The 12,011-nt window shown below is 39.0% G+C and overlaps 1 protein-coding gene across 1 annotated transcript in view; it reads right to left on the reverse strand.

Moving 5' to 3' along the window:
• The window catches only part of PIEZO2 (piezo-type mechanosensitive ion channel component 2), a 731,335-nt gene that overhangs the window by 508,707 nt on the left and 210,617 nt on the right, over nt 1-12,011 (reverse strand). Inside the window, exon 3 of the mRNA XM_006897012.1 lies at nt 8,941-8,983. Coding sequence (XP_006897074.1) covers nt 8,941-8,983 — 43 coding nt within the window. The remainder of the gene's footprint in view (nt 1-8,940; nt 8,984-12,011) is intronic.

Raw genomic sequence — 12,011 nt, forward strand, 5'->3', positions numbered from 1 at the left:
GGAAGGCCCTCTATGAGGTGGATTGATTCAGTGACTGGGATAATCGGGATGGGTGTGTCAGAGACAGTGCGATTGGCACAGGACAGAGCAGAGTTTACGGCTGTTGTACATAGGGTCGCTATGAGTCACAAGCAACTCGACGGCACATAACAACAACAATATTGTGTGATCAGTGTGACACTAGCTCTGAGGCATATGTGTTTCTTGTTGGCGTATATTCCATGCCTGAACATCCTTTACATCAATATCCATGTGCTGGAAGGGAGTTAAAAAACTTAGGACAGCTGTTAGAGATGACAGAGCTCGTTCTCTGTAGGCAAAAGCACAGCTTAATTATTTAAGCCTTAATTTTAACACCCCTCAAGATTGGAAAGAGCTTTGTCAACTTTGGAATGTTCAGCATACAACAGGAATCCCATATAATCCACAGGGTCAAGCGATTGTCAAGAGAGCACACAAAACATTAAAACTGCAATTAAAAAGGAACAGGGAGAAGCCTAATCCCATAAGGTACAATTACATAAAGCTCTCTTCATGTGAAATGTATTTAATATCTATTAAAATTTTTCAAAACCTCCCATATGTGTGCACTGGCAATCAGATGCACTCTCTAGTGAGCCGCCAATATGGGTTTTGTGGAAGGATCCATTAAATCAAGTATGGAAAGGGCCCAATTTGCTCGTATTTTCCTACAGAACAAACCACATCCTTTGTGGGTTCCTGCTCGTCATGTATGATTCCAACCCGCCTAATGAGAAGATGCATCAACTGAGCATCCATGACAAGAAGATGAGACAGAGGAAAAGGAAGTCAAAGGCCCAGATGCCACAGACACCTGTGACCTTGGGCATGCTGAAGGTACCCAACCAACAGGCTCTTGACCTTAACCCTGGGTCCCTGTGGTACCCAGTGTTTCTGTGTTTCTAACACTGCTTATCACTGCTTTGACCATCTATAGTGCCACAAGAGACATTAATCAGGTTTTGTAAGCTTTTGTTTCTTTACCCACATTTCCTATATGTACGTGGCTCTCCTCACTATCCTATATTCATCTCCCAATCTAATCTGGAAATCAAGTTATGACAATTCTAATATTTTCTATTAACTCCCCAGTTGTCATTACAAGACCAGCAATAGACCTCTTCACAAGAGAGAATGCTCAAGTAGCTGCACTGAATAATCTTTCTACCCTTACCATCATTGGATCATCCTCCTCTCAAGAAACAATGGAGGCCCTACACCAGAGACTTTCCCCTCTTTGAATCTATTTAAAAGAAAAAGGGAGGAGATGGTGAGGAATGTTGGGGAGGCAGGGAGGGCCTCTGGCCAAGACAGATTGTATAGCTCTGGATAAGTGCAAGCCTTTCAGTGGTTTTTAACACAGGGTAGAGAAAGCCTGTGTTTGGCCACACTGGCTTGAGAAAACTTACCACCTGGGTAAATGGCTGCCACATATGTTGAGCTGGGAGTACTTCACAGGAGGCTGAGTTTCTCCTATCCAACCCACATGTCCCCTGTCTGCAAGCTCACCCTATCCTGTCTTCCTGTTTACTTGCTCCTATAATTGTGCTGCAGTCCCCAATGAAGTTGAGCTGGATTAACCCTCTGAACAGCTCTTGGAGTGGTGTGTCTCCGTCGTGCTTACCTCCATCAGGGTGTTGCTATTTGTTGCCGGTGAATGGACAGTGACACACTTCCTTCATGACAGATGTGTTTATTCTTTTGGTAGTCCACGGTGTATTTCATTCTCTTATGTAACACCAAACTCAAAGGTACAGATTCTTCTGTCATCCTTAGTCATTATCTGACTTTCAGATGCATAAGAAATAATTGAAAAGACCACTTTAGTTTTTAAATTGACTTGATTGTTTTTTTAGCCTCCTTGACAGCAGATTTTCCCAGTGCAACATGTCTTCTGATTTGAGTGTTGACTGTAAATCCACATAAAATGAAACTACTAACAACTTCAATCTTTTCTTCATTTATCATGATGCTGCCTATTGGTCCAGTGGTGAGTTGTTGTTGTTGTTGTTTTTCTTCTTGATGTTCAGATTTAATCTATATTGAAGGCTGTAACCTTTGAGCTTCTGTATCAAGTGTTCACGTTCAGCAAGCAAGATTGTAGAGACATAAATAAGAATGTCATGATACATCATTTCATCTAAACAACAATGACAAATTGAATAAGACAGTAAAGGCTGTCCTGGATGTGCTCACTAAGTTGTGCCAGGAAACCTGGAGGACAGCCAGCTGACCAACTGACTGGAAGAGATCGCTATTTGTTCCCATTCCAAAGAAAGGTGACCCAGCAGTGTGGAAATTATCGAATAATATCATTAATATCACATGCAAGATAGATTCTGCTGAAAATTATTCAAAAACATTTGGAACAATATGTCAACAGAGAACTGCCAGATGTGTAGGCTGGATTTAATAGAGGTCATGGTACTAGAGATATTATAACAAATGTTGGATGGATCTTGGCAGAAAGCAGAGAATACCAGAAGAATGCCTATCTGTGCTTCACTGACTATGCAAAGGCTTTTGACTGTGCGGATCACAAGCTGTGGCTGACTCTGAGAAGAATGGGAATCCCAGACCATTTGATCGTGCTAATGCAAAACCTATACTTGGACCAAGAGGCAGCTGTCAGAACAGAGCAAGGAGACACTGGATGGTTCAAAATAAAGAAAGGGGTCCATCAGGGATGTATTTTGCCTCCATACCTTTTCAATCTGTGTGCAGAACAGATCATCTGAGACACTGGGCTGTACAAGGAGGAATGTGGCATCAGGATTGGTGGAAGAATCAACAACCTGCATTATGAAGATGATGCAACCCTGCTTGTTGAAACTGAGGAGGACCTGAAGTGCTTGCTGCAGAAGGTAAAGGACTGCAGTCTTCAATATGGATTGAAGCTCAACATCAAGAAAACAAAGATTCTCACCACTGGGCCAATTGGCAGCATCAGTATGGATGGTGAAGAGATTAAGACAGTTAAGTTTTAGTTTACTTGGTTCCACAGTCAAAACTCTTGGTAACAGCAGCCAGGAAATCAGGAGATGAATTGCACTGGGAAAGTCAGCTCTGAGGGACCTCTCAAGAGTACTGAAGAGCAACGATGTCAGACTGGAAACTAAGGTGGGCTTGATCCAGGCTATATAGTCTTTGCAATTATGTGCTATGCATCGGAGAGTTGGACAATGAATAGGGATGATAGAAAGAGAATTGATGCCTTTGAGCTGTGGTGCTGGAGACGAATGTTGAATATACCATGGACTGCTAGGAGAACAAACAGATTTGTCCAGAGAGGATGAAGCCAGAATGCTCCTTGCAGTCAAGGATTCTGAGGCTTCGTCTGACATACTTTGGGCATGTTGCAAGGAGGGACTGGTCCTTGGAGAGGGACATCATGTTTGGGAGAGTGGAGGGACAGTGCAGGTGAGGAAGAACCTTGACGAGATGGATTGATTCTGTGAGTGGAGGGTGGGAATGAGTGTGTTTGAGACAGGGAGGTTGGCACAGGATAGAACGGCGTTTAGGGCTCCTGTACATAGGGTCACTGTGAATCGCAAGTGACTCGATGGCACATAACAGCAACAACAAACAACCAGTGTTGGTGGGGATGTGAGAGACTGGAAGTCTTAAGCACTACTAATGGGAAGATACAATGGTACAGAAATTACAGAAGGCACTTTAGTATTTCTGTATAAATTTAGGAATAGAAATACGATTTGGTTCAGTAATTCCACTACTAGGTATAGACCCAAAAATAACAATTGTGATACAAACTGATATATACACACTCGTGCTCACTGCAGTTTTATTTGCAATAGTAAAGCCCTGGAAACACAAGTTTCAATCAATAGACAAATGGTTAAAGAAACTCTTGTACAAAATGAAGGCTGCATAGTGGAATGGACTTAGGGAGAGGGTTTGTATAACAATGAAAGAATTTTACTTTTCAAACAGAAGAACAAACTAGAGGGGAAAGGTAGGCAGGGAAAAAAGAGCAACAATGAATGAATGGAAATCCAAAATCTAGGTAAATTTTCATTAAAATTAATAATAATAATAAAAGAAAGAAAAGAACTCTTACCTTCACACAATAGACTATCATGCATCTCTGAAAAAAATTTTTAAAAATCCACAAAATTATAAACAACATGAATGAATATAGATCAAGTTATATTGAGTTGCATAAATTAGTCACAAAAGGATAATTATGGTATAAGATCAGTATTATAAAAAGCTAAAGAAAGGTATACACACAGAATTAATCTTGGAGATTTAACATGGATGAGAACAGAGTAAGAGTAGAGTAAAGTAAGTGGGATGAAGGAACAGGCAATACACAAAAATAGATTGAAAATAAATTGTAATTACATTAATCAATGGTAATTTTTGTTATAAAACAAAATGGCCATAAATGATCAAATGAAAAACTAATGATTTGTAGCCTTTCACTCAAAAATTTTAAGAGAAAACTACAGAGATGTCTATGTGATATGGGGTAAAAAATTAATCTTGGCATCAAGCAAAATATTATTCAGAACAGAAGGGGACAGTATAAATCTTGTAATCACTGGTTAAAGCTGAATGTATTAACCAGAGAAGTGATTAAAATTTTTGTGCTGTGACTCATTGTTATTTAACATCTTTGCAAATAGATTAATAATTTTTCCCTGTAGGGAGAGAATCCTTATCTGTGGATTGCTTCCAGAAGGCATTCCTGGTTCAGGATGATTATGGTAAACAAAACTACAGTGCATACAATTATAAAGCATGCCTCCTTAGGGGAATGCCAAGTAAACTCCGAAACTCTAGACTGCAAAACGTAAATGCTTTCTCCAACATGAGGTGACCAGAACCCTCATAGATTTCTTCTATCACTCAGGGCTAGAGTACTTAAGAAAGGGGGCGGGGGGATAACCCAAGGAGCAATATGAGATATCCTGGACCTCTCACAGCTTCATTTTGCCCTGTATCACATGTTGTTTTTATGTGTCATAGAGTGCCTGCAACTCAAAGCGACCCTATGTACAACAGTCCTAAACCCTGTCTTGCCCTGTGCCAGTCTCACTGTCTCTGACACATCCACCTCTGCTACTCCAGTCACTGAATCAATCCACCTCATAGAGGGTCTTCCTTTCCTGTGCTGCCACTCCACCCTTCCAAGTATGATGTCCTTCTCCAAGAACTAGTCCCTCCTTGCAACATGTCCAAAGTATATCTGACGAAGCTTTAGAATCCTTGCCTCCAAGGAGCAACCTGGTTTAACCTCTCCAGGATAAACCTGTTTGTTTTTTTAGCAGTCCATGGTATATTGTGGATCACATGTATCTTTAAAATTATTATTCAGGTTTGCTGCTAGATAATATCCCTTTCTATGTCAGTCTGATACTTTGTGTTAGCCTGCCCACACAAAAGAATACAAAAGAATGTCATCCTTAGAATTATGAAATGAAGACTATTTAATATAATGATGAGGAATTATCTACATGATAATGAATATAGGATGCTATTTTTTTAGGGTAAATTTTTTTTTAAAATTTAGGTTGTTTATTTTTCATTTCAATGAACATCTACAGAGATTTTGGGATTCCATTCATTAGGATGCTATTTTTAAAAGAGTAATGGACTGTGTGGATCACAACAAATTGTGATCTGAGAAGAATAAGAATCCCAGAACCTTTGATTGTGCTTATGCAAAACTTATACCAGGAGGCAGTCGTCAGAGCAGAGCACGGAGACACTGCATGGTTCAAAACTGGGAAAGGTGTTTGTCAGGGATGTAGTCCATGCCTTTAAATATATATGCAGAGCATATCATCTGGGAGTCTGGGCTTTATGAGGAGGAATGTGGCATCAGGATTGGTGGAAGATTCATCAACAACCTGCGTTATGCAGATGACACAACTCTGCTTGCTGTAACTGAGGAAGACCTACAGTGCTTGCTGCAGAAGATCAAGGACTGTAGTCTTCAATATGGATTGAAGCTCAACATCAAGAAAACAAAGACTCTCACCACAGGGCTGATTTGCAGCATTATGATAGGTGGTGAAGAGACTGAGACTGTTAACAGCTTTAATTTGCTTGCCTCCACCATCAGCCCTCTTGGTACCAGCAGCCAGGGAATCAAGAATTACATTGGGAAAGTCAGCTGCTAGGGACCTTTCCAGAGTACCGAAGAGTGATGAAGTCAGTCTTGAGACTAAAGTGTGCCTGATCTGGGCTATAGTTTTCACAATTGCTCGATATAAGACAGAGAACTGGACAATGACTGGGATTGATAGAAAGATAATTGATGTCTTTGAGCTGTGGTGTTGCAGAAGAATATTCAATATACCATGGACTGTCAGGAGAACAAATGGGTTTCTCCTAGAGAGAGTAAAGACTGGATGCTTCTTGGAGGTAAGGATTCCGAAGCTGTCTGACATACTTTGGACATTTTGCAAATAAAGACTGGTCCTTGGAGAGGGACATCATACTTTGAAGGGTGGAGGAACGGAGAAAGAAAGGGAGACCATCAATGAGATAGATTGAAACAGTGACTGGGGAAATGAGGGTAGGTGTCTGAGAGAGTAAAGTTGGTGCAGGATAGAGCAGGCTTCAGGGCTGTTGTACATAGGGTTGCTATGAGTCACAAGTGACTCTACGACACAATAGGGATAAAACCCCACGCAAATATTAACTGAAATTTCCAGAAATAAACATTGGGAATTAAAGAAAAACAGAATTCAAATAATGGAGGAGGATGAAGATGAGAATTTTCTGGGGGAAAAATGACATTAAAAATTTAGATTTGAACTAATGTAAAACTAGTGCAGACATCCAACTTTACAAAGGTTAAGAATCGCCATTCAGAATATTCACAATATAAAACGAATTCCCATGAATCCTGTCTCTTGCACTCACACCACCTTCCTTTATCAACTCTAACACCAATCATCCCTCTCAGAAATCTCATTGCTCTACTACTGGCTACATTAATCCATTGCAATGATCACACTGAACTCAGACAAGATTCATGATTATGGACCTAATTAGGAAGGAACAGGTTACAATCAGGCTGGAAGCAAAATATAACTCTCCAGTGAGGACATATTCACAGGAATGTCCACAGGTCCTCTGACATTCAGTCTCTTGTCATTGGCCTAGTTTTACAATTATGACCTCTCCCCATAGTTCTGCAACAGGCTTGGATGAAGGCTCTCAGCTCTGGTTTTGTGATATGGCCGTCCCAGTTCAACTTTTCTCTCACATCAGTCTTTGGTTTTCTGTTACCTCTGCTACTGCTTTTGCTACTCAGTTCCCCCCACCACATCTCCCTCCCTCTAAATATGCTCAATTTGAGCTTGGCAAACGGGCAAGAATGACCATCCTTTCATGAGAAGTCTATACCCTTTGTTTATATGTTCTCATCCAAAGGTACAATTCATCTCATTTAAATCATTAACATTGTCCTACCAAGCCATGTGATGAAAGTCAAAGCCAATAACTAGTAATCATTTTGAATAGCCAATCCATTGTGCCATAATTTAAAAAAAATTAGATCAAAAGGGGGGGGAACGCATCCCTTTTGAAATAAAAATATTATGAAACAAGTGAAATTCAACTGTATATAAAATCTGGGATAACCAACAACACAAGACAACTGATGAACACTCTAGTATCCATGTAGTGTCCACAAGACAAGAAAAAAGATCGCTGATCACAGGTCTGAAACAGTGAATGAGCTGAAAACAGAAAAATGAAAGAAAAACAATAAAGTTGTGTAAAAAAAATCAAGACCAGTATCAAGTAATTTTCTTTTTAAAAAATTTTATTGGATTGTTTTTAAAGTTTGTATCCATTGTGTTTCACACTATTCTTCATTCACATTGTATTTCATACAATAATCCCCACTCCTTATGTTTTATGAAATTAATCATCGTTGGATAATGTCCACCATTAACCTGTCTTTTCAGGTCCCTTTCAGATTTTTCCTATTTTCTTTGCCCCTTGCCTCCACCCACCAAATTGTGCAGGCCTGTGTGATTTCACTCCTACTTATCCTCACTCTTTCTGCTCCCACTCTTACCCCCTAGGATCCCTGTACATGATTTACTAGTTATTCTTCTATGTTTACAGTAATGGTCTTAGGCAATATTTGTCCTTATGAGATTGGGTTAGTTCACTCAGCATAATGCTTTTCAGTCTTTTCCAAGTTGTTTAAAAACTGAGATAAGAAAATTTGAGCAGATAAAAGAACAGCAAATTACGTATTTTTAAAATTGAGTTTCTAATTACTTAAAACAAGAGAAAAGAAACCTACTAAAACAAAGTCAATTGATTACTGCTAACAGTATCGCAGAGACTGACCATTAAGTGAAAAAAATATTAATTAAAATTAATCATTAGGCAAACTTGTTGGTTTCTTTGCATAAAATGTATTAAAGATTTAAAAATATTTTTAAAGCCACTTAAATCAAGGAAAATTAATTTAGAAGAATTCTTACTGGTCCATGGCATAGAGAATATGTTGTTATTAGGTGTCATTGAGTAGACCATCAGAGATTGATTGACACAGTGATGATAGCGGTGAGCTTACTACATATATATAGACACACACACACACACACACACACACACACACACACACACACACATTTCCTGTAATTCTCTTAAGTATACAGATTACCATGAACACAGGCCTGCAGTTTAAAAAGGAGTTCTTACATGAAGTATTCCATGCAATATTAATTTTCACTCTAAGAGTAAACAATTATTAAAATCTCTATTTTACAAAGAAATTCACAGTCAGGATGATAAAATTACATACTTAGATACACACAGTTACTAAAATAGTGGTGACAAGACTATTGATTTATAAATCATCATTTCGAGAAAAATTATCAATTTGTAGGGTAAAATGGAAACATGCTACACAGAATTTACCTTTCAAATCCAATTTGCCGAAGTGTCTTTTCCCATGTTGAGCCTACACAAGAAAAAAAAATCCAGTAATTAGTGAACATGAAAAAAATCAGATAATTTCAATGTACCTTTAAACATCTATGTGAGATATTTCGTTTCATGTTTGTAGTCTTATTATTTTTATTTCTTTTTTTTTCTTTTGCTTAAATCCTGGCCATTTCTAGTTCCCACTAAACTTTTCCTTTTTTTATATATAGATATGTATATAATTATTCATGTACATTTTATTTCATTCATGGTTTGTGTGTGTATGTATGCGTGTGTTTGACACATTCCTTCATTGATACTATGTTTCATATAATCATTTCCATACATTGTTTTTTATGAAAGGGATATCTAAAAAGAGACTGGAGAGCATTATACTGAGTGAACTAACTTAGTCTCATAAGGACAAATACTACATAAAACAATTGTTGTCTTGGGGGGCATTATGGGAAGCTGGGCTCTATTAGAGAAATGTGGGGTCAGGATTGGTGGAAGATTTATCAACAATCTGCATTATGCAGATGACACAACCCTGCTTGCTGAAACTGAGGAGGACCTGAAGTGCTTTCTGCAGAGGGTCAAGGACTGCAGCCTTCAATATGGATTGAGGCTCAATGTCAAGAAGACAAAGATTTTCACCACTGGACCAATTGGCAGCCTCAGGATGGATAGTGAAGAGATTGAGATTGTACAGAGCTTTAGTTTGCTTGGATCCACAGTCAACACTCTTGGCACCAGTGACCAGGAAATTAAAAGACATATTGTGATGGGAAAGTCTGCTGTTAGTAGGGACATTTCCAAAGTTATGAAGAGCAATGGTGTCTCTCTGGAGACTAAGGTGTGTCTGATACAGGCCATGGTCTTTGCAATCACTTGTTATGCATGAGAGGATTGGACAATGCCTAGGCAGGATAGAAGGAGAATTGATGCCTTTGAGTGGTGGTACTGGAGAAGAGAATTGAGGGTACTGTGGACTGCTAGGAAAACAAACAGATTCATTCTGGAGAGGGTTAAACCAGGCTGCTCCTTGGAGGCAAGGATTCTGAGGCTCTGTCTAACATACTTTGGACATGTAAGGAGGGACCGGTCCTTGGAGAGTGACATCATGCTTGGTAGGGTAGAGGGACAGCACAGGAGGTGAAGGCCCACTATGAAGTGGATTGATTCAGTGACTGGGGTAATTGGGATGGGTGTATTGGAGACAGTGGGATTGGCCCAGGACAGAGCAGAGTTTACGGCTGTTGTACATAGGAGGTCACAATGAGTTTCAAGCAACTCAATGGCACATAACAATAACAACAACAACAACAACCAAGTGGGGCAGGGGTAGGGGCAGAGGAGTAAAGATGGGTAGGGGGAAAATCACAGGTTCCCAGTAACCTTTTTTCCCCTTTTTTTAAACTGAGATTTTAATGAAAGTTTATAAAGAACTTGGATTTCCACTCATTCATTGTTGCACAATTTCCTTCCTGTTCCCTTCCCCTCCAGTTCATTTTTTTTTGAAAAAAGTTCTTTCGTTATTATACATTTCTCTCCCCCCCCCTTTACTATGCAGCTATTATTCTGGACTTTTGTCATGCCAATAATACCTAATCATGCATTCCTTTTATACAGTTCTGTCCCTTGTCTGTTTCAATGCCACGTACATTATTTATCCCCTCTTTTCTTAGTTTCCCCTAAACCTCCATATCAGTCCTGTTTTATAACAATGGCAAATTTTTTAATTGTGATTTTAATGGAAGTTTACAGGAAAGTTAGATTTTCATTCATTCATTATGGTACATTTTATCCAGTAATCTTTCTACAGAGCATTCCTCTCACAGGCTGTGAGAACTTATGTCTGCAACATGGCAAAGGTCTTTTCAGGTACCCATATTATGCTCTGGTAAAGGGTTAAGCCACGAAATTTTACATGTGCTTGCTGAGAATAAGACAAGTAAAACTCTCTCATCAAAATAATGAAACAGCACATAGTAAACTGTACTCTCTAAATTTCAGTTTTTAACTTGTGCCATAAATTATAAATTAGAAGATACTCAGAAGTTCTAATTCATTAGATAAAATGTCTATCTAAAAAATGTTAAAATGTTTAAATACAGCATTAATTCAATGCACTTGATCCAGGCCATGGTCTTTCAATTATTTGCTATGCATCAGAGAACTGGACAATAACAAATGATGACAGAAGAAAAAAAATAATGCCTTTGAGTTCTGGTGCTGGAGAAAAGTCATGAACATACCATGGGCTGCCAAGAAAACAAATAGGTCTATCTTGGAAAGGGTAAAATCAAGTTTTTCCTTGTAAACTAGGATGTTGAAACCCCATCTCATCTCACATATTTTGGACACAAGAGACTGATCCTTGGAGAAGGACCTCATGCTTGGAAGGGTAGAGGGACAGTGCAGGAGAGGAAGACCCGGATGAGATGGATTGATACAGTAACTAGGGCAATGGGAGTAGACGGTCTGAATCAGTGAGACTAGATCAGGACAGATCAGGCTTCAGAGCCATTGTATATAGAGTTGCTAAGAATTGCAGATGGCTTGACAGCACATAACAAAAACAACATTTCTATTTCATTTCCTTTATTTAGGTAAATATTTTTAATTAGAAGTTTACTGGTTACTATGTTTTCTTTTTAATGAAGAAATGCTCAAAATCCCTAGGCCTAAGAGAGATGCAAATTAAAACAACTATGAGATATCATTTCACCCCAGTCAAAATAGCAAAATTTAACAGAACAGCAAGCAACAAATGCTGGCGAGGTTGTGGAGAAACTGGAACCCTGATTCACTGTTGGTGGGAGTGTAAAATGGTGCAACCCCTGTGGAAAGCAGTATGGCGCTTTCTCAAAAAGTTGCAAATAGAGATACCATTTGACCCAGCAATTCCACTACTGGGAATATACCCTGAAGAGACCATAGCTGACATCCAAGCAGATATATGCACACCCATGTTCATTGCAGCTTTGTTCACAATAGCAAGGAGTTGGAAACAACCTAAGTGCCCATCAACAAACGAATGGCTAGAGAAGCTGTGGTATATT

Source organism: Elephantulus edwardii, unplaced genomic scaffold (genome assembly GCF_000299155.1).
Source record: "Elephantulus edwardii isolate Elephantulus edwardi_28Jun2011 unplaced genomic scaffold, EleEdw1.0 scaffold00196, whole genome shotgun sequence".
NCBI classification, from domain to species: domain Eukaryota; kingdom Metazoa; phylum Chordata; class Mammalia; order Macroscelidea; family Macroscelididae; genus Elephantulus; species Elephantulus edwardii.